This window comes from Hippoglossus stenolepis, chromosome 20, assembly GCF_022539355.2.
Source record: "Hippoglossus stenolepis isolate QCI-W04-F060 chromosome 20, HSTE1.2, whole genome shotgun sequence".
Lineage (NCBI taxonomy): Eukaryota > Metazoa > Chordata > Actinopteri > Pleuronectiformes > Pleuronectidae > Hippoglossus > Hippoglossus stenolepis.
The window spans coordinates 15,624,525-15,650,380 of NC_061502.1; the positions used below are offsets into that span (position 1 = coordinate 15,624,525).

The window sequence follows — 25,856 nt, forward strand, 5'->3', positions numbered from 1 at the left end:
ATTATTACAAGAATGATTTTGTTCATTAAAGGAACAGATTATTGATTATTGGTAGATTAGTGAGAGACTGCGATATTAATTGTATTGTAGCTGCTCTAGATACAGTATTTACAGTTGTAATGTCAGATGCTCCCAATTATGTATTAAACAATGAAAAATGATATAATGTAACATCCTGCAGGAACAAATCAATTCCACATCATGTGTTTTATTTAAGATAAAAATTTTGGGTTATCCTGTCATTGAGCCTTTTTGGTTGTACTTTAATGAAGAATTCCATTCTTGCTTTTCTCTTTTACAATAATTCACAGCATTAAAAACGAGGGAGGCTTATTATTCTAATCAGAATAAAGGAATTGTTGAGTTAAAAGGTAACAGAGGCACCAAATTTGAGCTATGAAGGTCAAAATCTTTTCCAGGGGGACATGCTCATGCACAGACCCCACGAGCTGGCTGCTCATTCCCGCTCGCTCACTGCTCCATGTCCGCGTAGAAAGCCCTGCTGTTACAAGAACGTACAAACACCAGAGCCGTCACAGGCTTTTTTCTGTGGAGAGTTTTCTTTAAAAGCTGGCAGATCGGTCACTTGTCAGTCAGGGAGTCAGGTGACAGAGAGCGAGGTGGATGTTTAAGGCGGCGAGGAAAAACAGGTCATTAATCGATAATAAGGAACAGCAAAGCAAGGGCACATTAAATCCACTCCACTCAGCAGCGCCTGAAGTCATGAGGCTGAGAGGTAATGACGAGCAGCCGCGGAACGGGAAAATATCATCATCTGTCGCCGGCGATGCTGGATCCTCATCCGCGACTTGAACGGAGGAATCTTCCACACGAGGATTTCACTGTCACGTTCAGTCAAGATTATATATCTGATTAGAAATCTATTTACTCCTATTCTTCAAAGTGAATGCATGTTACATCTTTCTATTTTGTTAGATTAGTCTTTAGATGTTGAAGGATTTCCGTAAGACCATTAGTCAAAGTGTGTAAAACAGTAATGACCATTACATCCATTATCATTTAATAGCATAGCAATCGTATATCCAGCACTGTTCATTTAATACTTGTTTTATTTCTTATTGCAGTGTTTCACAACCTTTTTGCCTTGTAAGCATTTGAAATTATGATGGGTCAATGAGGTGCGTCCCACATTTACATAATTAGGAGTAACACAACATGATTTGTTGCTCATTTGTCCATCTGGTGACCCCTCATATAAATTCAATGCTCTTCTGTGTCATTTCATTAAATGGTACGTGCCAAGAGTGAAAAACTGAAAGTGTGGATAAAGCAATTTGCTAATCACCTTCTACACGATGCTCATCTAAAGCTGACTGATCAAAACTCATTTAATATTATGAACCAATAGTGATTCAGGTTAATCAGCAGTTAGTCTTTACACAACCTGCTGTGAAGTAAGGATTGTGTATCTGTACTATATGGACTGTACTGTATGTCTTTGGCACCAGATGGTTTGTATCCAGGATATTTTGGCTTCATTTCTGGAGAGTGGGCAATCGTCCATCTTTACTTACGATCTATGATCTGTACGGGAACCTCAACTCCTCACTTACATCAATTTAATACATTGTATTTCAGCCAATAGATAATAAACCATCTGAGCTTTAAATCCACAAATGGTTCAAGTAACATTGTTTACAAATGCAGGTGATGTTAACTTTGCGTGAGGCTGCTTCCGGTCAACTGCGCGAGCACCTTTGAGACCCCTGCAGAGGAGTGATTGTTTTTTTCTTACATCTCTGGCTCTAGTGGGACGGCAGCTCGTCCAACCACAGATGATAACATGAGGCAGGAAATCAATGCTTTCAGGGAGAAACAAGACCGAACAAGACAAGAAAGTTTCTTCTACGTCTGCATTCGACCACAAAGGAAAAGACATTCTCGATGATTTCCATCATTTCAGTCAATGTGGAATCCTGCACTTTTTATACATACGGTTATAGATGAATGCAACATACCACATTCTGTTTTGCCCTTAAACAAATGAGAGGCATCTTGCTTCTGATTCACTGAGTTTTATTTCATGCCAACACAACTGTCCATAACAATAACCTGGCATCAAACCTTCCCACTGAGCTCTGACAGAAATGTGCGGCCTCTCTTCACCAGCATCAATGATGTTGCATAACTCTACAAAAGTATTTACATTACTCTCTGATTAAAATAAAAAAAATTCATTTACTTTTGTTCATGCAGGCTGTGCATCATCGGCCAACTCAGAGATCTATAACACCATTTCTAAATATCAAACTGTTGTTGTCATCCTAGACTTTTATATTCGGTCTGAACTTTCAGCGAGCAGACAGATCGATACAGGACATTACTTTGAAAAACATTAACATTATGGCCTTCTACATGCATCATTGCAGTTTTCTCAAGCAGAAAATGGGCTTTCAAACCTCAGAGCAAGATTCAGATGAATCCCCTTAGAGTATTAGCAAGGCTGTATATTTCACGAGCTATCCCCTTGTAAGAAAAAAAAAAGGAAACGCTAATAATGGCCATCACAAATCTCTGTCAAATTGCAGGAGGAAGACAGTGTAGGAAGACGGGGTCAGTGATGGAGGGCTCTGCCCTGAGAGGCACGGAGTGACTAGAAGTCATAAAGGGTCATTTTCATAAACCTCGATGTCCTGGAGACTGGAGGCATCTGTATCGTCCCCTGCGCTGCTCACACTGTTCCTGAAGGTGATACTTCCAATGAAGGGATACACGCCGTCTGTGAACAGGTCTCTGATGTTATAATGAGGGAGTTCTGGGTCTTGTCTGACAGGCTTAGTGATACCTTGTGCCTCCATGGCTTTATTTCTTTGATAGTACTTTGAAAACTTATTGAAGATGATAGTGATGGGCAGAGCCACCACTAACAAGCCACAGATGATACACAAGGTCGCCACTATCTTCCCTAGAAACGTCACTGGGCAGGTGTCACCATAACCGACTGTGGTCATGGTGATCGTCGCCCACCACCAGCCTGAAGGGATGGTCCCCAAATCTGTGGACTCTTCTTCCTTCTCCGCAAAGTAGATCAGGGCAGAGAAGATGGAGATGCCCACCGAGAGGAAGAGAAGAAGAAGACCCACCTCGTTGTAGCTGTGTCGGACCGTGGCACCCAACGCTCGCAACCCGATGGAGTGACGAGCCAGTTTGAGGATTCGGAGAACCCTCATGAGACGCAGAACCTGCACCACTTTCCCAACGTTCTCTAGGTCCGCGTTCTCCTCCGCGGCCTCCTCGTCCGCTGTCTCCAGAGCTAAAGTGGCGTAAAATGGCAAAATGGAAGCGACGTCTATGATGTTCAAGGGGTTTGAGAGGAACTTCCTGCGAGAGGGTGCAACAATCAGCCTGAGGATGAACTCTGTGGAAAAGCAGATGATGCAGATGACCTCCAGGATGGAGAGGACGGGGTCCTCGATGGGCCTGTCATTGTCGTCCACACGCTGGAACTCAGGCATGCTGTGGACACACATGGCAACAATAGAGGTCAAGACCACGCTGAGGGAGGCCACGGCGATGACTTTAGAGGCCGTGGAGTGACCGGGATCCTCCAGCCTCAGCCAAATGTAGCTCCTCAGCTCTGCACACCAGACACCTTTGAACTTCTCCAGGTCTTTATCGAGAGCAGAGAGCTCCTCGAAGGACGAGTGGCAGCTTGGCTGCTGCATGTCGTCGCTCCTGATGTCCCAGTCCCTGTCCTCGATGTACTCCTTCCTCTCGTGGTACCAGTTGTTACAGCAGGGGCTCAGGTAGAGCTCCTGGATGCCCCAGTACTCGATCTCCTGGCTGAAGGAGAAAACGCACACCTCTTCCATCATGTGGATACGTCCCGTTTGGTAGAAGTTGAGCACGCACAGGAAGACCCGGGGATTCCTGTCGAAGTAGTACTCCTTCTCGTCCTGGATGTAGTCGTCGCACAGCTCCAGGATTGCCGCCTCGCTCTGACAGCAGAGGAGACGTGCTAGGCGTGTGTGAGGGAAGCGTTGCAGCATGCTGGGATCCACTTCATGTCGTACTCCTCCCACGTTGAGGTGGACCTGGTCCTCCTCGTTCCCACACCGGTGGAGAATTTGCCCATACCCCATCGTCCTGATGATACGCACAGAAACATTACGAGAATAAATGAAGTCTGTAAATATTAGTCTTTACAGTTTCATTACAAGCAAACGCACCCACACGCATCTAAAGATCTCAGGGCCGCGAAGCGACACATTTATGCGGACGGACACCCATCGGGACAAATTTGACGGCACTGTTTGTAGAACACATTAGTCCTCCGAAGAGAAAAGAAAATCAATACAGCACACACAGGAAATGGCTTGTGCTGGAGTGAGTGAAGAGGCGTGAGGTACTGTCACTTCTTGCAGAGCTCAAGAGCAGGATTATCACGAGAGGAATCAAATTACCAAGTGGACAAGACTAACTCAGAGGAAATGGGAGGCAACAAGTTGAAACTGACCCCACACATCGCTCCAGGGACTGTTTCTCCAGCATGTGCACAATTCTGTGTTGTCCTGTGATCATTCTCTCATCTCTTCTGCATGAGATCAACATGCGTGGTTGCATGCACACTGACTCTACTGACCTTTGCATTAGAGAATCTATGCCATTTTTTCCCCACCAAACCCTATTTCTTATTCAAGTCTGCTACTTTAAATGTCACTGAAGCTGAATGCAGAAGGCAAAGCTGCATCGTACCTGCACGTGGAGCCGTTCTTTCCATGAAAATAACTTTTATCCAGCTGTTTTAGTTTTGCACAAAAAAAACGCACGGCAGGTCGGTGGAGGAGGGAGAGAGGGAGCGGTGCTGCGGCTTCAGGACGAGGAGGGAGACTGGAGGAGTGACGGAGGTTTGTTCCCTTATACTGGGAACAGGGAGGGGCGAGAGAGGATGAGGAGAGGGAGGAAGAGGGGGAGGAGAGAGAGGGAGGAGAGAGAGAGGAGAGGAAGAAAAGAGTGGAGAGGAGAGAAGGAGATGTAGTAACACCCAGCTGTATTATTCATCTTTATCTTTATATGAGCCTCTAACCAGTGGTGGGATGTAACAAAGTACTACATTCTCCTGCGTACAGAATATCAACAAATATCTGTACTTTCTGCACCACTTTAGTTTTACAATCCACTGTCACATGTTCACATTGGGTGGCCTTTTTTTGACAGTTGCAGATCTAGGATTTTTCTAAATCAGGGGCCATAAATGGGCCCCAATTAACACTGTGGAGGTCAATTATATGTGGAACAACCAGGCAGCGTTCCTGATTCAGTAAAGCCATTTTCAGATGTGACTGGTGGATCTTCATCCTGAGATATTTGTAGTTTAACCCTTGTTTGTCCCTTAAAATGAGAGTCTAACGTTGTCAAAGCTGCACTTGGCTTGTGTTGGAGTGAAAATACTGCGACTAAAGGCCGCTGACCACAGCTCGTCTGCGTCCTGGAGGAGAGAGGGAGGCGAAAGCGAAGTAAAATCGCACACTGACATTTCACTCCTCTGCCAAACCAGGCAGCGACACAGTGATCTGGCAGCAAACGCCAAATAGCAGCATAGCTCCACTGTGAGCTGTGGAGAGAGCAGCTGCAGACGCGGTGTGTAAACTGCCCTGACAACTTGTAATGTGGCCTATGTGAAGTCACCCCTGTGTCCTGGCCGAGGGTTTTTAGTACCTTCTATAAAACACATGCTCAGTATCTCCCAGATGCTGTTTATAATATGAAATGTGTTCTTCTTCCCCCCCGAAGCACCAGCGTTGTGGACTTGTCTGTACTCTTAGAATTAATGTGGCATTTGTAGCACTGGGGGGAAATAGGAAAAAACACATTAAGGCACCTTTTAAGCTTGAAGGCTTGTTAATAAAAAGAAAACTACAGTGGCACTGGGTAGAGCGCAAGTCTCCGTACGAAAACACATCTAGAGTCACTCGATCCAGATCATTCATTTATTGCACACACTCGGAAATATCAGTCTCCCAAAATTGCCAGATTTTCTTCAACAAGATCCATAAATTATTCTCTAAGAAATCAATGAAAATATAATTTAAAAAAAAACACCTTATCTTGCAAAGTTAAAAAAAGTGAAAGAAAAAGGTCATGGATCTGCCCCCTGATCCGCATCCACACCAAACTGTATTTGTTGAGTAGTTTTTCAACTCAATAAAACGTAGTCTCATATTCATCAGTGTCTGAATCTAATTAATTATTCATCCATTTATTTATACGTGTTCTTTGGTTTGCACCTCACTTTTTAGATTTATGTTCTAATATAAGTAAAATACTCTCACAATTTATAAAGGTTTGTGACGCAGAAACATGAATATCTGATGTTTCTTGAAAAGTTATCCACACCTTTAACTCGCTCTTGTTCCATTATCTATTCCATAGATTTCATAATTCAAATAAATATGTTTGCTCTTGTGAAATTTGCAACGTAAAAGACATATTTTTTATTTTATTTTGGAGACGGATGATGTCTTAAGCAGCAGCAGAACCAGATCTGAGCTGTCCTTGTAAAAATGTGAGTATTATAATCTCCCTGCACGTCACAGAGGCCACATGTCATTACTCTTCACGATGCTTCTCTGGACCAATGAGTCTGAACCTTGGCTCGGCTCGTCAAACCATCGTTGTGTCTTCTCGCTCCGTCTCCAAGAAAGTCATCGTGTCCTCAGAGACATTCCTACACTCGTTCTCTATTCAGCTTCCTAACTCCAACTGGGATCCAACACAAGCTGCTGGGGACTCTGTGTGAAGACCAACAAATGGAGGATCTTCCTCTGAATTTACTCTTTGTACTGTCATAATAAGGTAAGATAAAAACAATAAAACAATATGGACTGAGTGGAAGAAAATAAAACAAAATTTAAAAAATATTTTATATTTTATTTATCTGTATTAGAGTAATATTTTGCTGACATTATAATTTGTGTTTATTTTTTATTAATTCGTTTAATTAGCTTTTAGAAATACATTTATCATTATTATTAATTATTTCTCACAGTTTTATTCTGATGTATTTTTATTAGATGTGTATACGTGTGCACATGTGTGTATATTTCTTTTTTTATTATACTATATATTTTATTCTTGAGTGTTTCTACACTTGCACATTGTAGCTGTTTGGTTAGACACCAAATAAAGTTAATTATAAAAAAAATCAAATCAACGATCAAAAAAAGTATAAAAGCAGTCGACACCACCTGTACTCACAATTACCTCCATCAGCCGGTGATAGGATCCACCTGTGTTGAACAGGAACCTCCCGCTCCGGCCAGCAGACTTTATTCAGATCTGCAGAAAAACCAGAGCTCTGTGGTTACCAGTGTTCCACCTCTACTGCCATGGCCTGTTTCTACCGATTGGGGTTTGTACTTTTTGTTTCTTGTCAAGTTTCCCTTGTTCACGGCTCCAGATTTGATTTAACACTGAAAATGATTCAATGTCTTTCAGGTGGTTTATTCTCCTGATGGCTGCTGTAAACATAGAAGCTCAAAAGAAACCACCTAGAAGTAAGTTTTTTTTATTTTTCAGTCAATTGAACCAGTGAACTTTGTTTTTAAACTCTACTGAATGGAAACTTGTCTAATCCCAGATATCAGCTCTAAATGTCTGGGCAACATCATGCGTGTGGATGTTGGTCCACTTGGAGGGAAACTTCTTGAAGTTGCTGTTGTCATAAGTAAGTGGACATTTCTGAATTTATTCTTTTCAACTGTTAAAACTCACTCTTTGTAAACTTCCCACTTTTTTTCCCCCCTCCCCCTCAGATAACTCTAGCATCCTTATTACGCCACGTTTGGCGTCTCAGTGTGGCTTCAGCATGAAGACGGACCAGCGGGGCAACACTGTGATTTACGTCTCCCTGCACAACTGCTTTGCTCACAATGTGGTAAAGAACAATTGGAGATGTTGTGTTTTTTGTCGAGCAGCAGCACCGATTGTGTCTTCAATGGGTTTTGAGTTGTCTTCCTGTGTTCGTTTTTTTTTTTGCAGGACGACTCATTCACCACAACCTTAAATCTTCGCCTGAAGGGGAACCGGATGGCCGAGGACGAGCTGCACCAGGTGGCTGAAACCTGCCGCTACGCCACCTGGAGCTCCAGGGAAATAGTGTGTGAGCGTAACTACATGGAGGCAAGTGAATGCTGCAGGACTCTTAGGGGTCATGTTCCAGTCTATATGATAAGTAGCTTTATGACCCGTATTAGCATCAATGGCTACTACATTTGATGCCACTGTAAAAACGAGGGGGGAGATGTATCATTTATAAAGTGGCCTCCTCTCTAGGTGTCTGTGAAAAGGGCGGCTCCGGACGACTATGCTGTGCCTGCACATCCTCTCCTAGGGGTCAACCCAACGCTTGATCCTCGACGAGGTGCAGAGGTAAGATCCGCTTAATCAGTCCTTTTTTTTCAATATATATATATTCTGGAACATCTTTTCATCTGTATTTAATGGCTTTCCCTTCACACACAGAAAAAGCCCATGGACGCCGGCTTCAGGATCACGTCCATCGTGTTCTTCACCCCCGAGGAGAAGGTCATGACGGTGGCCGAGGCCCAGAGAAGTGGTTACGGGATTGTGAGCACTCCGTCGAGGCTGGTGCTGCGAGGCCCACACACGACGTCTGAGACGTACACCCACAATGTGAGTGGAGCGCAGGCCACTAAATTACATGAACAAGGTTTGACCTACCAGCGCACCAGATGATTTATTACTCTCAGCCCACTGATTACACAATATGACCAAACTGCCTTTTAAGTCACTTACTTTGTCTTGCATCCAATTGGCACAGTTAAACACACCAGTAGACTTCATTTTATTAATGGCCCCCATTGTCGTGAATTACCCACATCCTGAGTAACTGGGTTTTCCTCTTCTCCAGCTTTTGTCTATATTCTGCAACTTTTACCCTCATTGCTTCCTGCAGGTAGCCGGCGTACCGATGACTGTGCTCCAGACCTCCACCATCTTTGAAAAGAAGTGGCTGGCAACTCAGATCAATGCAGCAGTTGCCTGTCCGACTGTGAAGGGTAAAGACAACATTTTGAGAACGGAGGACTTGACCTTATGACTCTGGAATCTAAAATCTATTGGATGTTTTTCCTTTTTTGTTTACAGGCAGCGTTCACTTCACTCCCAACACGATCACCTGGTTCCTGCCCCGGCACATCGACCCGCTGGTTTCCGCCGGGCAGCTCAAACTGTCGGAGGTGCACGTGGGCGTCGATGGCGAGAGACTGGACGCCACTGAGATGGCTGCCAGGCGATACTCTCTCTCCGTCAATGACATTTACGTCATCCTCGAAATTCCTGTCGGTGCCACCGGTGGCTACTTTAAGGTCGGTTGCATCGAATACAGCTTTATATAAATTGAGTTTATACTGTTTTCATGCATAATGTCAAATTTCCAAGAGTTCAGGAGATGCTATAGGTTCATATAAACCTGACCCACAGTGCTGGAGAGGCATTTTCAAAAGGGCCATTTCAATAATGATTTACAGTTTTATAGTTGCATATTTATTGATTTGTGTTTCTTTACTTTCCGGGATTTTGAGACATTTTTAAAAACTTCAAAATCTCCAATTAATGATCATTTGCACACTTACTTCATCGAACATTTAAATTCATTTATTTAATATTGTAAAACATTAATAATTTCAGATTTTAATAATTCCACCCCTCAAATCACAAAATGCTTTAATTTTTAATCCAATTTCTTTACTCCTCCACTCGATGCTTTTCTGGCTCCAGTTAACTTTCTATGGCTTCTGTAATTTCTTTTTAATGGGACACGTCATTAAATTTGAGTTTAATGCCTTTTTTTTTTTTTTGGCAGAGTCACATTCAGGATGATCAATACTTCACTTCTTACATGATTGAGCCGATGCTGGAGCTGCTCTGGACGGAGGACTCCACTCACGAGGACACCAGATACAAAGTCCTGTTTCCCATCGCCACGCCGTTAATGCCTCGACCTGCACAAGTTATCGACAGTGAGTTTTTAAGATGTGTGTGTATATATGGAGTTTTGATGAAGAAGTCCAACCTGCCCTCATCCCTTTTGTGTTGCTCCCTCACAGACACCGTTCCGGGGGAGCGGATCTTCAAGGTGCTGATCGGCCCCTTCGGCTCCGACGTGGCTCTTGTGAACGTCTCCTTCCCCTCGGAGGTTTTGTCCGTCACAGACTGCAGCGCCAGGGGCTTCAACGTCCTGGAGCACACGTCCCCCAACAGCAGCTTGAAAGTCTTCACCCTCGACGTGCCCTTCATGGATCCTGTCGTACAACAAACTGTATGAGCTTCGACCTCAACTTGGAAATACGAATATTAGTTTTTTTTGTGTTTTGTTTGATAATCTTTTCCCCAACAGACAGTAAAGGGGATGGCAGTGTTTTCTCTTCAGCTGACCTTGGGCCTGCTGGTGCTGCCGGAGTTTGCGCCATTTTCTCACACCGCTAATCTGGAGGCCACATTAGTCGACATAGGTCTGTTCTCTTAATGGATTTATTCAAAACAGTGTGAACGAGAGGAATTGATCTATAAACCAAACTTTATCCATTCAAAAGTAATATTTACAAATGGTGACTAGGAACAAAGAATCAAACTATTAATGGTTAAATCTACATATTTGAAAAGGAGTGAGAAGTACAAATTTATTTTATCTCACCCCTTCTCCAAGTTATTATTGAATTAATAATTATCTTGTTCTTAATCAGCTTCCTATATATCTATAAATATGTTGATTACCTGTGCTCTTTATTGTATATAAACTAAGGAACAATAAATATTAAGTGACCAAATAAAGAAACTAGTGATTGTCAAATCCTCTCTTCCTCCCTGAACCTTGTGAACAACATGTGTTCTTCTATAACCTCAGTTTCTTCCTCCTCCTCTAGTTGCTCCCTCTGTCTCCGGCGGATGTGATCATGAAAACTTCTATGTTCTCGTGCAATACGGAAGTGAGGGCTTCAACTTTCAGACCATCGTGGGAAAGCAGACGTTGACCCCCAGCCTGGCTCATCTGTACGGGTTCAAGGACAACGACACGCACTTCAGTTTGGTCGTGCCGTTCTCAGCCGCTGACACCGTGTTTGAGGTCAGAGCTGAATCAAGTGATGGTTGTGCAAAGATTATAATCCTCGATGTACTGTCCTAGTTTTTAGATTGTTTGTTCTTTTGTCTTCTGACAACTGCTCAGGCCGTGGAGTCGTCGTCCATCAGGAGCAGAGTGGACGTGACGCTGAAGAATCCAGAAACCAACGGGAACATTCAAGAATTCTCTTTATCCTGCAAATTCCCCTTAACACTGACTGGTTCGTTTTAGAGAAAATACATTTTCTTTGTTGCCAAAACTCAAACACACACACGCAGTAACGGTTCTCGTCGTTCTCCTCCTCCTCCCAGAGTGTTTTCCTAATGGAACCATCACGGTTCTGGCTGTGAAGCTGGAGTCGGTTCCCAATCTGAAGCCCAGTGAGCTCACCCTCTCCGACCCCAGCTGTGGTCCCTCCTACAGCGACGACCGCCACGCCTACTTCATCTTCACTGGGAACTCGTGTGGGACGACCAGAAGGGTAAAGAACGCTGTTGTACATTGTTCTACATTAAGATCTAATACGACTAAATTTCTACTTTTGATTTCTCAGTTTTTTTCCAACGTGATGCTGTATGAAAATGAGATCGCTCTGCCGGATGACCTTCAAACTTCACAGGACTCAGAAACAGAAGAGCCCGAGTATGAGTGAGTGTCTGAAAGTTACTGTACATTAAAATAATAATGTACGTCTCACTAAATTTATGAGAAATGTGGCTTCATGGATTCCAGTATCAAACCGACCTTTTGAGGCCAGTGCCATTTGAGACATCCTGACGTTCAAGTCAACGCCCTCATCAAATGTGGGCGGGTTCATTATAAGACTGAGGAAATAGAGGGGCATTGCAATTCTAAGTCTTTTTAGCATTTTTCAAAATTACCATTTAAACATGGGCTGAAACACGTTATTTATTAGACAGCGCTTTGTTAATTCTTCCCAACAATCCTCAGTCACAGCTTCACTAATTTGCATTTGCTGCATTTCTTATCTAATATCTTGGTGGTTCTTTTTTTGTTATCAAAATGAGCAGTTGCAGCACTGATGGGACAATCTTCTTAATCTATGAAGAGTTTCTTCTTAAAAATGTGATAATTTAAGTCACTTAAATACGACATGAATCACAGATAAACGCCAGAGCAATCGTCTCCGAAACTGAATTAAGTCTCGAGACTCATTTTGTGTCCGAATGAAGATTTTAAATCGATTTTGCCACTGCTGACTTCATGTTCCTTTTTTACAAGTCGATCACATGGTTGTCGTTCCTCCAGGTTAAAGATTTCTTGTTACTATGAAATCTACACAACCCGAGCTGTGACCTTCAACCCCAGACCTCGCAGGAGTGAACCATACGCTGAAAACGCAAAGGGCGAGCTGCAGGTCGCGATGAGAATCGCTTTGGGTGAGAAGTTCTGAATGCACCCATTTTCACACTGGCTTTACAACATTAACTTTTTTGTCTTTACCCTCCTAACTTGTGGCAAAAGAGACATGGATCAGATTTGAATGAACTCAGAACAGTAATCTTTTCTGTCTTTAGGAGAGTAAGGTATAAAGTATTAATTGGCTGTTTCAAAATTAGTAATCTAACGTTGTCCTGCAATCGCTCATTGATCTTGATTGTGTTCATGTAATTCCACCTCAGTCATTGACATGTCTTGAAATCAAGTTAGCAAGTCGTACGATGAAGACTCAGAATAACATTTTCTGTCCCTCCTCCCTCAGACGATTCCTACAGCTCGTTCCACAGAAGCGAGGACTACCCCATTGCCAAGTACTTGCAACAGCCGCTGTATATTGAGATCGAGCTGATGAGGTCCCCCAATCCCCAAGTGTCCCTGGAGCTGGAGAACTGCTGGGCGACACTGAATGACGACAGGACGTCCAAACCCAGATGGAACCTCATCATCGACGGGTAACCGAACCTGGACGCTGGTGTCGTCTGTTTATAAAATGACAGGAAATGGTGAAAATTGAAATATCGAATTGAAACTATTCTCTCTTCCAGCTGTGCAAACCTAGTAGACCCCTACCAGGTGGTCTTCCATCCGGTGTGGGTGGATGCCAGAGTTCCGTATCCGTCTCACTTCAAACGCTTCGAGGTCCAGATGTTTGCCTTCGCTGAAGATCAAGATAACTTGAATCGTCAGGTAATTAACACTTTAAAAAACACTTCTGTTCTCTCATGCTTCACATATGGTCCAACTCTTTCATATAAACATGTGTATATCTGTTCGTACCCTGCAGCTCTTTGTCCACTGTGATGTGGCGATCTGTGATGACAGGAACGGTGGAGTTTGTAATGGGCAGTGTTCAAACCAGCAAAACAGGATCAAAGGTGAACTATGCATACTCTGGTGTCATGGTACAAAATGTTACTCGTTTTGAAGTCAATATATTAAATGTTTTTCTTTTTCGCTTCCTCCGCAGGTCAAAGACGAGCGGTTTCAGACGCACACAGTTACAGACACGTGTCATCGGGACCCATAAAGAGAAACTAACACAATCCTAATAAAGTGGTTTTACAAGAGTTTACACTTTGTTGTTTTCTATTATCACTCTGGAATCTTGTTGGGAGTAATTATCAGTTTCTGTTTTTTCTAATGTCAGTAATAATTTGTCTGTAGTTACTAAGAATCTTTATTGTCCACTGGCATTGGAATTAATCTTTGGCTAAAACAGAGTACATGGTGATTGAAATGAGTAAAAGAACAAAGGCTCATGTCAAAGATGGTTTTTATAGCAACTAACTACGGTGGCCCTGAGAGCTCAACGCACTGCAACTTAAATCACATGCAAGTGGACAAAACACAAGCAAAGTAAGAGAACCTCAATTTCACATTACAGAAATGCGCAGAAAACGACAACGGAAGGGTTTCCAGAGGACAGCTAAACGTGATAGACACGTCTGCCACAGGAGACACAAATGTCCAATACATCAATCAAATACGGTTCCACACAGGGGTCAGCAACCCGTGGCTCTTCAGCCCCTCTGCAGTGGCTGTACAGTGTTGTGCATATTTTTTGCAAACGGTGAACTTAACGAAACAGTTTTCATATGATTAGCGTGAACGTCACGTTAATTTTTTTAAATCATTGAATCAGGCCATCATGAAATACCAGGAGCGTGTGTGTGCTCCCAAATAGCGCGCACACACACACTGGCTCCGGGGCTCCGCCCCCGCTCACTAGCTCGGAGAGCCTCACAGTGAGATCAGAAGAGGGGGCAAAATTGCTCTTTTGATAGTAAAGGTTTCCTATCCCTGCACAATATGGACCATACATTGCCTCACAAACAGGGGCTTGCTTGTTTGCGCTGTTTATTCAGTTTAACAGGAAAAAACAGCATGTCTCTAGCTCAGACCGTTGAGGAGTCATGATGCTCTAAAGACGACATATTTGAGATCGTATACGGCCCAGTGGGTCTCAGCAGTGTTGTGCAGGTTCACACCTCATGAACAATTTCGAAGTTCAGTTCATACAAGTAAACATGAATAGTTCACATTCATAGTTCACCATTTAAATTCTGAACTATGAACTAGTTCAGTTCATTTCATAGTTTTAAGGTGGAAAGTGAGAATGAAAGACTTAACTTGTTTTTTAAAGAACTTTATCCATCACTACCCCTTGCCTTAAACTGTACTTCATATGTATCAATTCCTAAAAAATGTTTTTTATTTGTTTTAATTATTGCTAATTTTGCCTGTATATTTATTCATACCCTGCAAACAAAAGGCACAACAAATCATGTGTGGACAGAGGACAAAGTTTTTTGGGGGGTTTGTCTGCCTGGTTGCAAACCATTCACTAGTCTGACGAAGGAGGGCTTTTCCACTTTACTCAGAGGCTGTAAATCTCCAATGTAGTCAATTACGAGTTTGTCTACCTGTTGCTGGGAAATCATAACCTTGAAGGCTGCAGACAATGTGGTTTGGGGCTGTTGGCAGGGGGTCTTGGTCTTTTTTTGACTTTCAATTACTTGGCGATAACTTTTTAGGCTAGCTGGATGCTTCAGCTCCACATGCTGTTTTAAATTAGATGCGGATGACGCTGACGTCCGGACTTGCTTTTTCAGCGCAGGACGACACAATTTGCACAGAAAGGTGAGATTTTTACTGTCGGAATCTTTATCAGACAGTGTGTAGAAATCCCGCAAATAATAAGGTGCATTGGATGTAGTCGCTGAGTCTGCGTCTCTGCTTTCACTTGCCATTTTTATATGAGACCGAGAGCTGTTGTCTTGGAATACGTTGCTTGTTTGGACTACGTGTGTGCGATGAATCATGGGTAACGTAGTGCGAAGTCGAGTTAGTTGGTTTAGGTTAGGCTACATCGCGGAAATTTTACGGGCACTGAGCAACGACATGGTGCAAGCATTCGATTTAGACAGCGTCTCTCCTCAGGAGAAGGAAAACATTCCGTAACGTTTTAGCTAGACCTCATAATATGAACGTGTTCACCGTTCAAATTCATTATTTGTCATTAACTTGCGTTCAGTTCATCGTTCTCATAAAAATTAACGTGTTCAATGAGCGCGTTCTTTTGAACTCGTTCATGCACAACACTGGGTCTCAGAGGGTTAACAGGATACATCTGCAGTAATAAAGTTTATTTATTCAAATAAACCAAAAACGTTTAAAGTTTAGCAAATTTTCCAAGATCACTGACGGACACCAACTTTAACAACTCCAAACTGCAGCAGCAACAGAGGACGTATCCATCACTTTTAGGAATCCTCTGGAAACACTTCCGATGTCGTTTTCTGTATTTGCTGCGCATTTCTGTAATGTGTTGTGAAATTGATGTTTTCTTACTTTGCTTGTGTTTTGTCCACTTGCATGTGTTTTCTTAAGTTGCAGTGCGTTGAGCGCTCAGGGCCACCGTAACTAACTGATTCAAACCAAACTTACTGGACAAATGACCCAAAATGACTTGAAAAATGTTTTTGTGAACTTATCCAACTTATTTTGATCCATCTACCAACATGGAGGAGACAGGGTTTACTGCATACAGCCACCAGGTGGTGATCAAGATGGTTTGGCTTCACTTTTGGGAACAATGTCATCCAACTTGATAAAGTTTGGTTCATTCATGAGATTCCTCTACAATGGCTACAAGACATGGGATAAAATCAAGGGCCACAAATCAGATGAGCTCTTGGTGAAGTGAGTGGAAGATGGATACCATGTTTGCATCTTTATGCATTTATACTATTATAGAAACCTCATTTGTACTTGTCCAGTTAGTATGAAATTATTGAAGTGGGTGGGTGGGCTGAATTTACTTTTAAGGCTTTAAAAACGTGTGTTTTTAAGAATGCAGCAGCTCGACTGGTCTTTAACCTAAATTCACTCACACTACTCCGCTCCCCTGCTCCCTTCACTGGTTACCGGTGGCTGCCCGCATCCGTTTCAAAACATTAGTACTTGCGTACCGTGCTGCGAACGGATCGGGTCCAGTCTACATCCAGGACATGGTCACACGTTACACCCCAGCCCGTTCAATCCGCTCTGCTTCTGCCAATCGGCTTGTTGCTCCCTCACTGCGAGCTAAACACTCATCAAAATCACAACTGTTTGCTGTCCTGGCTCCTAAATGGTGGAATGAGGTCCCCATGGACATCCGGAGAGCAGAAAGTTTACACATCTTCCGCCGCAAACTAAAAACACACCTCTTCTGACTATAGCTTGAATACAATTTTAAACTAACAATTTAGTAGCACTTAAATGGCACTTACTTATAGCACTTTGTAGTTTGGCTTTTTTGAAGAAATTGTATTTTCTTGATTCTTGTTCTGAGTTTGTACCCTCATGGTTGAATGCACTTATTGTAAGTCGCTTTGGATAAAAGCATCAGCTAAATGTAATGTAATGTGTGTGGGGCTGTGGCTCAGGGGGTAGAGCGGGTTGACTGATCAGATTCCTGACCCCTCCAGTGCAAGTGTCCTTGGGAAAGACTGAACCCTACATTGCCCCTGACTGTTTTAGCTGTGTGAGAATTATGTGCAATAGAAAAGTGCTGCATGAATGGATTAATGTCACTCAACTAGTAAAGTGCTCAATAAATTCAGTGGCTCTACATTTTACAATTTCTGCAATAATAAATATATATATATAAAACCTAACTGAGTCACTGCAGGGAATCTAACATATTAATCCTCTGCAGGGGGGTCACTCTGCAACAACTCTCCAAAACAAGGGTAACTTCCAGTTTGCCAGAAGTCAATTACTGGCTGTACACTGGGGAACCATTCAAAGCTTTAGGCAAAGAACAACAAACTAGGTTATCATTTTAAGAATTTTTTTTTTATTCAAAGGTTTGACTGAGCAGATAACAGGATTGGTCCAGAAGAGATCTGCCTTTGGTTGCTGGAGTTTGTGCTTCTTTGCGCTGGAAAGAAGCAAAAAGACAAGATTCAGTACGACTCAAGGTGATGATTTATATTCATTAGAGTTTGTGCAGCCTCACCTCTTTTAACCCCTTGTTGGCTGTAGGGCTTCATGCCTGTAGGATTCACACACTGGCCCCTGCAGGAGTCATCTGCGTCGCCGTTTGCGTAACAGACCACCGCGTCACAGTGGACGTAGATCTGTGGGACAGGGGCAGATTTGGCACAGAGGGGTTAGGATTCATCCGTTTCACGTCCTGCGGCCCGGAGGAGAGTAACTCATGTTTTTAAATTACCTCGTCTTTCAGAACCTCTTCGTCTTCAGTGAAGGTGAACATCTGCATAGAGAAGCGTTTGACGTGGGATGGGACGGCAACTCTGGTGTCCATCGTAACTGGGTGGAAAACGGTCACGTAGCTGTCGTTGCGGTTTTCACAGCTGGTGAAGAGATGGGAAACAAATAGTTTGTCGTGGAGCAATTTTAAAACATATCTTGCAAAAACAATTGAGGCTTTGATTCAAACTTCTGAATACTTAAGCAAAGCAACTTCTAACCTCTTAATATAGTCGTTACTCTAGTTTTGTAAAAGATTATGCTTCATTACCTGTCCACAATAATGTCCCAGCTGGGCAGAGACGTCCTGTCTTCATGAAGAGTGGCCCAACAGTTCTCCAGGATGAGCTCCAGCTGCACATCTGCAGAGTGCATCAGCTCCACCTCAAAATACAAATGCTGTCTCAGGTATTTCACTACTGGATAATCTTCCACTTGGTAGAACGAGTCGTACGATGAATCTGGAGAAGAGATGCACAAAATAAAGTGGACAGACTATGTTTGCACCAACAGGATAAGCGTTGACCATTCTGAGAGGTTTCCCACATACCTTCAGCGAGCCTCATCTGCACCATCAGTTGTCCTGATCCGATCTCTGCTGCAGGTTGTTTGTTTATTGGTTCAGAGTTGAAGGCAACAGTCTGAGTGTCATTCACCACATAGTAGCAGAAAATCCTATGCCTAAAAAAGGAGAACATGTCAGAACAAAGAAAATAAAAAAAATCTCAAAAAGCTATTATTCAGGTTAAGACTTGTTACCTGTAATCTGGATCAACTGGTGATGTGTAGGCAGCTCCTTTGTTGTTGTGGTAAAGGCCGATCTCATTTTCATACAGCATGTAATTGTCAAAAAACTAAAGACAGGGAGGATTAAAATTTTGCCAAAGGCGCTTTAAATCTCTATAAATGAAGTTGGCAGTAACTTACCATTCTAGTGGTTCCACAGGAATCGACTTCGAACGAAAACAGAGCAAGGCGATCGTTGCTATAAACTGGTTTGCAGGACTGGTCCTTCAGAGTCAGCATGCTCGGGTCCATGTTGGGCACAGACTCCACCTTCAAAGCCAGGGAGGTCATTGTGCCGTTTGGCTGGCACCCTTTAGGGAGAACACAATTTGTCAATAAGATGTTTCATATTCAACCAGCAGAAATCCTAGACGTGTTGTCTTACTAGTCGTCCTGAAGGGGAAACTGCAGGACAGGTAGAGATCGGCAAGCATCCAGTTGTTGATGGAGTTCCACAAGACAATGTCAAGTCTGGCTTTGAGTGAGTCAGAGGTAACCAGCTGCAAGACAGAAAGTTAATGTACCCAATGCAAATAGGTTAGAGTCAGTTTCAAAGTCATTATACGCAACTTACCTCAAATACTGTGTCCTTGGCTTTATTTGGCATCACAAGGCTGAAGTGTGTGTCGTTTTCTGCAAAGTTGTAAGTCTCCATCAGCTCAGGGGTTAGCAGCCGGGACCCAACTAGGGTCTGGAAACTGGGGCCTTGACTTCCGTATTTCACGCTGATGTAAAAAGCATTCTGGTCACAGGAACCAGAGAGTGTGGGAAGCACTGAAGGAGAAAAATGCAACAAATAGGGTTTCTCCAATGTTTCATTTCATGGGCCATTATTGAAAGTCATGACATCACGTGACAAATAAAGATAGTCTCACCAACATCTTGCAGAGATGCCTGCAAATCCACCAAGTGGGCAAAGGGAGTTTCTTCCGGCAGAGTTAGAAATCCAAAGACCAAAGGGAGAAAGTAGGACGTAACCAAGGGTTCAGGATTCTGCAGAATTTTAAGAAGATCAGCTACAGAATGCATCCAAACAAATAACAGTATTGTGTTCATCTGAATGGGATTGTAATGTTGCATACATGTTTCAGGACGACATCAGCATCAAAAGGCACTTGCAGAAAGAAGCTCTTTGATCCATTGGAGAAGCTGTGCTCCTGCACTGAAAAGCCTCTGGCTGTACTTTCCTCTACAGTGAGAACTCCAGTGGAGAATGTGATGTTCCTGAGCTCCACATCATGAAGAAAGGTTCCCAAGTACAGAGTGAACATCCTGTCTTGTGGGACGGTGTCTGAGGAACAGAGGGGGACAGGTTTAGCTTTGCTACAAGTTCCAATAGCCTCAACAAGAGAAGTGGGACTCACCATCTTTGAGGTGTGGAAGTCTGGGCATCAGAGGGGTGGTGATGGGGAACAAAATCCTGTATCTGGTATCATCTTGGGTGTCCTCTGCCCTCCACAGTACCTCAAGCATGGGCTCCACACTATAGGTGATGTGGTACTGGTAATCTGGGGCATGGCTCTGCAATTATTCATGGTAGCTTTAATAAATCATGAAAATGGACCAGTGACCAGAGCCTTGCATTGTAAATTTATACACTTCCCAACCTTGTAGTAACCATCAGGCGATCCCACGGGGATCTCGACGATGATGTGAAAGTCGGTGGCAGCTAGTGTGTACCCTCGTGCAGCCATCTGAGATTTATCCAGCCTCAGTCCGTTGATGCCCATGAAGATTTCTAGGATTTTAAAGTTGCCGTCTACCAGGGGCGTCACACGACGAGGTACGTACCAAGAGATCACCTCCTCGGTGAAGAGGAGGCCGCCTGTTGAAGAAACAAATGGTTGACTAAACCGCTCTCTAAAACCCAATCTATGCTGCCCAGATTTCTCGAGACTCACCTGTGGGACAAGCAGCTGCCAAGTTCACCGTGCGCAAACCGTCCTGTGCCTTGTAGTAAGCGCTCACTTTTAAAACCACCATTGGGACTCCAGCCACCTACAAATGGTGTTGACTGTCATTCAAGAGCAGGAAGATACGGTGCACAAGCAGGTGCGTCACTTACCTCCTCAAAGTAAGTCTCTGCTGTATCGTAAGGGCTTCGCATAACCAGGCGGTTGGTGGTGGTCATGGCAGTGTAGCCAGCCTGGATGGCCTCCTTCAGCACCATCGGAACCGGGTCAGGAGTGAAAAATGTGATTTTCCAAATACCTTGTTCTCCATCTGATTCCTGGAGGGGATAAAACGATTCAACAACTTGTTTGGGGACACCAAATGGTGCAGGTAGAGAAAGTGTGGCGACAGAATTGTTGAAAACATACAGCAGGAGTGGCGTTGATCTGGGTTTCAGCTTTAGCTTGTCCCTTAGCCTCAGCAGGTTTAGCCATGTGGTGTGATACCTAAAGAAAAAGCCAGATTTAAACTCCCAGTAACATTTGTACAGTTCACTGTCGGAGACATTACATTGCAATCATTTGGTGGAAACTGGACCCAGCCACTAAGTGCGGTACTGGAGAAAAAGCCATTTCATTAACTGGTCCTTTAAAACCACGATATAAGGCGACATACTTCCATGTAGTTCCTGTCGCAGAGAATCTCTCTGGAGGCCCAGCGAGTGTAGCGGCACGTCTTAGTCACATCACGACTGACAACATCGGAAGGATTCTCATGGCTGTACATACGGAGTCTCAACCCGACATTAAATGTTTCATCATCCTATAAATTAAAGAAAAAGGCACAAACAAGAAAGGATGCATGTCATTAATCAACATCTGTAAAATGTTTGGCAGCAGTTGACTAATTGTTTAAAGCCTAAAAATCAAGGGAAAACACATTTTCACATTTAAAAATTCAGCTCATAAGTTATAAATTTGCCACTTTTGTCGTGTAATGAAATTAGACATGAAACTTTACACATTTGGCTGATTTGATAAATATTCTGATGCAGCACAAACAGCTTTAGGTTTGTCCCCTTCAAAGTAAAAAGGGACATTTAACTTGTATCCTACAACAATGTATACTGGAGTTGGCCATTTTTTAAATTTATTTAAATCAAGTAATGAAAAGACCAATTGCAGGTTTGGTTTGTAGAGTCTACTCTGATAAATTTAAATCCTTCCCATTGGAAGACTCTGGACATTAACATGAAAATAACAGCTCAACATACTTTATTGTCCACATAGCAGCCCATCAGAGACGTGTAGATTCTGGTGTTGCCCCACGGGTCAGACTCCATGCTGTATCCACACTGAGCAGCCAGGCTGGGCGTCAACGCTACAAGCTGGGTGCCATCTGGAGGGCAGAGGCAAACACGACAAGGGTCACGTCTGAGTGACGAACTAATCTGCTCATGGTTCGCAAGGGTTCATACTCACTGATGGCTTCCACCTCAAGCTGGTTCCCCACAGCCAGAGCCGTGTCCAGGGAGAGTCTCATCAGATTGCCTGCACAGTCGGACCTTAAACCGCTGCCTGTGTGGAGAGGTGAAGAGAAGTCAGCTCAGCAGAGCATGTAAACTGATGTGACGTCAAATAAAGTCAGTTGACGTGAGTTATTCCTACCTGACTGTGAATTGCTCTTCAGAGTCGGCGGAGTCAAGGTGACAACGGCAGCCATCATGAAGTTCCATAACAAACTTTAACAAAGAGGTCAGTCAGACACAAGTGAAACAAAGGCTGAAAGTTGTTACTAAGAGACCAAACAATACTTACATGTGCTCAGTCCTCCTCATGTTGTTTCGTACAAAGACAAAAAAATCACAGGAATCAAACCACTTTCAGAGCGTGGCACTGAAAGCCCAGCAAACTACAATCTACAAACCAGCTCTGTGTGAGTGGCTGACTGCCTTACTCAGACGCCACCAGGGGTTTTATACAGCCCTTGATCAGGACGCACAGGTGAGACGCATCAGTGATTCACACCTGCCTGCCTCACACACACACACACACACACACACCTGCCTCACACACACACACACCTGCCTCTCACACACACACACACACACTCCAACACACACTCAGAGGGTTTGATATATGAATCTTTGAAAACAAAAGAAAATCATCATTCATCAGCTGTGTGCAGGAAAAATAATTTATTGTTCACTGATTATGTTCAAACTTACATGTGTTTGACATCAGAAATATATATATATATATATAATTTTCGTCACAAAAGTCTAGATCTGAAAAACAACTTAATATTCACATCAGAATTACGAATGAGCAAATTTTTTGTTTTAGCTTGAAAAACAAGACCTGAATGATATACATATCATTATCGAAAATAGTTTCCAATACGTTTTCTTTTAGTTCATAGATTAATGTATTATTTTACTCACTTAGCTAGTTCTTCAGATATATAAATAATTATTTACCACAGATATTTATATATTTGATTATTTAAAAAAAATGCAGGGTTAAAAGATTGTACAAAGCGTAACAGATTAAAATATTTCTTTAAAATCATGCACCAACATAAACACTTGTCTTCCTTTGAGACTCCTCATTATTACTTGGTACTAACATTTGACTATTGTTTGCTTATGGTCACAAACATCCTCCCAGTGACTTCAAGGTGGGGAACAAACGTTTATTACTGACAGTAAAACCCCCGTCTGTTGTTTTGCCTGCTGCACCTCGGTCAATTCGTCTGCACTCTCCATTCACAGATGATATACTTTCATTTATGAGGCCATTATATTGTTTTTCCCACTGAAAGAGGCTGGAGTTTGCGCAGGAAAGGAATCAAAAATGCTCTGCTTAATAAAAATCCATATTAGCGTCGCGCCTGATCCAGTGTCTACTTCCTCCTGTCATGTGCACAGACAGCAAAGGATGTTATGCTTTGTAGCCTTCGTCTGATTTCCAGCTACAATGTTTGTGTGACACATGATAAAACATCTTCAGATCCAACAAGGAAAACTTCAGACAAAATAAATAAAACAAACAATGACAACAATGACAATGACGGTATCTTTTGTTTGAGCACCAGACTTCGGGTCATATAAAACTCGCTGTCTGTAGTTTATGAGAGTGTCAGTATCCTCTGTTTGTCTTCTCCTGCCGGTCCAGAAGCGTCTGCTGCAGACTCACTTTGGCATCTTCAAACTCTGGGTTGAGCTTCAACGCCTGCTGGAAGTCACTCACGGCGTCGTCGAAGAAACCTGAGACACAATAAAACAAATAAATAAATACAGATTGGGTATAAGTTGATGATGTGTGAAGCACTGGCCGACTGGTTTGATAAGATTCAGCAGTTTTTTGATTTCAGCAGAATCTGCTCCAGGGTTTGCAGGCATCTGGGTTAGTGAAGGCACGACTCCATCTAGTGTCCTCTGGAAGAACACACCATGTTCCACCTTGTGATCATAGTGTGGTTAAAAAAATAAATAAAGGATGTGTTTTCTTTCCTTTAAAACGAAATTTGATGACTATCATATTTCAAGGCAGCTGACTGAGCATGTGAACAGCAGCAAATGCTAAGAAACAGTCGCTGACCACTTAGATGAAGTTGCAGATGTGGCTTAGTTGTTTTAAATCTTTATTACACATCATCCTTATGTCTGTGCACAGGTGACTCTCACGTGTTATGAACTAAACCTTAAGGACCCTGATTTGTTTTTCTTTAAATTTGTCACCTGCCTGTAGCTGCAGTTTATTTGGCCAAACAACTGTGATTAAATTTACTATAGGTTCATCTTTGAATAAATGTTAATTTCCCTTTCATTTTAAATTACTTTAATTATTTAACTGGGCATTTTATTTGTTGTCCTTCTTATTGTAAAGCACTTTGTAACCGGGTTCTGAAAACCGCTGTATAAATTGAGTTTATTACTGTTAGATAAATTAAGACGTTTATTCCGAAAGCCCTTTTCTGTCAGACTTGCTGATGATAATAGATTTACGTTAAACTTACAGTGTATTCTCGTTCTAAAGTGCGTGTTCTCACCCAGTCTGTATCTGATCAGTCCTCTGTTGTAGAAAGGTACTTCAAAGTGACTGTCAGCCTGAATAGCAGAAGTGTAATCCTCCAGCGCTTCATGGAAATCCACCCGGAGGTACTTTATCTGTCCGCGGTTGTTATAAGCTCTGGCCAAACTGGCAGCATCACATTTCCTGTGAAAAGACGACACGTTGCAATTCAATTTTATGTTTCAAGTTTATTTCAATCATCTTTATTATATGTTTACACCGGGGATCAGAGAGAGACAGCATTTCTACCCGTCTATGTCCTGAACATGTGGCAGAATGGACACATAAAGTTGACTTTGAGTAATTATAAAATACAAAACCAAGAACTTCATAGAAAGGAACAGAATGATCAAACCATCTATCTATCTATCCCTCTATCTATCTATCTATCTATCTATCTATCTATCTATCTATTTATGTATCCACGTATATATCTATCTATCCATCTATCTATCTATATGTATGAAGCAGAAAGACAAAGCTTACAAAGTGCGATGAACTTATTTAAAAGACAAAAGGCTGATAGAGAGAGTTTGAGGAATGACATGTTGTTACACACTGTTTTACAGCAGGTGGCGGTATGCACGTTAAGCTGTTCCCTGTCAACCAAGAGAAGAAGAAGAAGAAGAAGAAGAAGAGCTAAATTCTATAATAACAGCGAAGAAGAGGACACACTGGGTTGACGCTAGCTAACCAGTCGTTAGCCGGGAGCTAACTCCACCGCCCTGCAGAGGGAAGTACCTGGAGAGCAAACAGGAAGTGATGAACTGAGAGTACAGCTGCTCTGCCTGTGTGAAGTTCTTCTGGTGGAACTCAGAGTTTCCATGTTCCAGCTTCACTGGGATGTTTTCTTCCATCTGCAGGTTTCTGGGTTTTCTTATGTCGGGTTTCCGCATACACTGACGTGACGTCACGGAACAGAGCGCCCAATCGCCGTGCAGAGCGTCAAGGGTAGGCGGGACTTAGACGCAACCTTGAAACCAGTTTGAAAACTGGATTTAAAGCTCCCACACTAGTTTACGTCCTTATATTTTATTCTATTTTTATTTTATTGCTTCTATTTTATTTGTATTATTTGTGTCTTTCAACTTATTAACTTATTAACTTATTAGCTAAAATTGTCACAACACAGATTTGTCTTTTTTGTTTATTTTACTTCTTTTAATTGTTTTACCTTTTTATTCTACTATAAAAAGGAGATTTTTAAACTGCTTTCTGATTTTAAGTTGATTTTGTTTAATTTGTGTTAGAATTTTAAGGAGACACAAAATGTAACA

At 42.6% G+C, this 25,856-nt stretch overlaps 4 protein-coding genes across 4 annotated transcripts; 1 reads left to right on the plus strand and 3 right to left on the minus strand.

The window, feature by feature from the left end:
- Positions 1-1,090: 1,090 nt before the first annotated feature.
- LOC118099500 (potassium voltage-gated channel subfamily S member 3) lies at positions 1,091-4,838 on the minus strand. Its single transcript, XM_035144155.2, has 2 exons — positions 4,717-4,838; positions 1,091-4,107 (listed from the first exon to the last, which is right to left on the minus strand). Exon 2 carries the CDS (start codon positions 4,101-4,103, stop codon positions 2,622-2,624), a length of 1,482 nt encoding a protein of 493 aa, XP_035000046.1. The 5' UTR covers positions 4,104-4,107; positions 4,717-4,838; the 3' UTR covers positions 1,091-2,621.
- A 2,391-nt stretch (positions 4,839-7,229) lies between these two features.
- Positions 7,230-13,637, plus strand: LOC118099474. Its single transcript, XM_035144121.2, has 21 exons — positions 7,230-7,372; positions 7,459-7,517; positions 7,601-7,687; positions 7,776-7,897; positions 8,002-8,142; positions 8,296-8,391; positions 8,485-8,655; positions 8,939-9,041; positions 9,130-9,350; positions 9,848-10,004; positions 10,092-10,303; positions 10,382-10,496; positions 10,908-11,107; positions 11,210-11,324; positions 11,416-11,585; positions 11,658-11,752; positions 12,374-12,504; positions 12,828-13,017; positions 13,111-13,252; positions 13,350-13,440; positions 13,533-13,637. The coding sequence occupies exons 1-21, from the start codon at positions 7,350-7,352 to the stop codon at positions 13,601-13,603; spliced, it is 2,712 nt and encodes a 903-aa protein (XP_035000012.1). The 5' UTR covers positions 7,230-7,349; the 3' UTR covers positions 13,604-13,637.
- Positions 13,638-17,385: 3,748 nt separating this feature from the next.
- Positions 17,386-22,443, minus strand: LOC118099918. The gene is made up of 21 exons (XM_035144724.2): positions 22,321-22,443; positions 22,171-22,244; positions 21,985-22,080; positions 21,777-21,901; positions 21,179-21,325; positions 20,932-21,009; positions 20,676-20,840; positions 20,512-20,608; positions 20,218-20,435; positions 19,975-20,131; positions 19,693-19,901; positions 19,486-19,603; positions 19,185-19,384; positions 18,996-19,110; positions 18,752-18,921; positions 18,584-18,678; positions 18,375-18,505; positions 18,096-18,285; positions 17,787-17,928; positions 17,571-17,691; positions 17,386-17,492 (listed from the first exon to the last, which is right to left on the minus strand). The coding sequence occupies exons 1-21, from the start codon at positions 22,338-22,340 to the stop codon at positions 17,413-17,415; spliced, it is 2,748 nt and encodes a 915-aa protein (XP_035000615.2). The 5' UTR covers positions 22,341-22,443; the 3' UTR covers positions 17,386-17,412.
- Positions 22,444-22,680: 237 nt separating this feature from the next.
- On the minus strand, positions 22,681-25,495 carry ttc32 (tetratricopeptide repeat domain 32). Its single transcript, XM_035144727.2, has 3 exons — positions 25,321-25,495; positions 24,557-24,723; positions 22,681-23,771 (listed from the first exon to the last, which is right to left on the minus strand). Exons 1-3 carry the CDS (start codon positions 25,473-25,475, stop codon positions 23,644-23,646), a joined length of 450 nt encoding a protein of 149 aa, XP_035000618.1. The 5' UTR covers positions 25,476-25,495; the 3' UTR covers positions 22,681-23,643.
- Positions 25,496-25,856: the final 361 nt, after the last annotated feature.

Excerpts from the sequence above, each read along its gene's own strand:
- LOC118099500 (XM_035144155.2), bottom strand. The coding sequence starts at position 4,103 with ATGGGGTATGGGCAAATTCTCCACCGGTGTGGGAACGAGGAGGACCAG.
- LOC118099474 (XM_035144121.2), top strand. The coding sequence starts at position 7,350 with ATGGCCTGTTTCTACCGATTGGG. Across the intron at positions 7,518-7,600 it reads TCAAAAGAAACCACCTAGAA|ATATCAGCTCTAAATGTCTG; the intron begins GTAAGTTTTTTT and ends GTCTAATCCCAG. Across the intron at positions 11,325-11,415 it reads ATTCCCCTTAACACTGACTG|AGTGTTTTCCTAATGGAACC; the intron begins GTTCGTTTTAGA and ends TCCTCCTCCCAG.
- LOC118099918 (XM_035144724.2), bottom strand. The coding sequence starts at position 22,340 with ATGAGGAGGACTGAGCACAT. Across the intron at positions 19,111-19,184 it reads CCAAGGACACAGTATTTGAG|CTGGTTACCTCTGACTCACT; the intron begins GTAAGTTGCGTA and ends TCTGTCTTGCAG. Across the intron at positions 18,286-18,374 it reads GCAGATGAGGCTCGCTGAAG|ATTCATCGTACGACTCGTTC; the intron begins GTATGTGGGAAA and ends TCTCTTCTCCAG.
- ttc32 (XM_035144727.2), bottom strand. The coding sequence starts at position 25,475 with ATGCGGAAACCCGACATAAGAAAACCCAGAAACCTGCAGATGGAAGAA. Across the intron at positions 24,724-25,320 it reads ACTTCCTGTTTGCTCTCCAG|GAAATGTGATGCTGCCAGTT; the intron begins GTACTTCCCTCT and ends GTCTTTTCACAG. Across the intron at positions 23,772-24,556 it reads ACTGATCAGATACAGACTGG|GTTTCTTCGACGACGCCGTG; the intron begins GTGAGAACACGC and ends ATTGTGTCTCAG.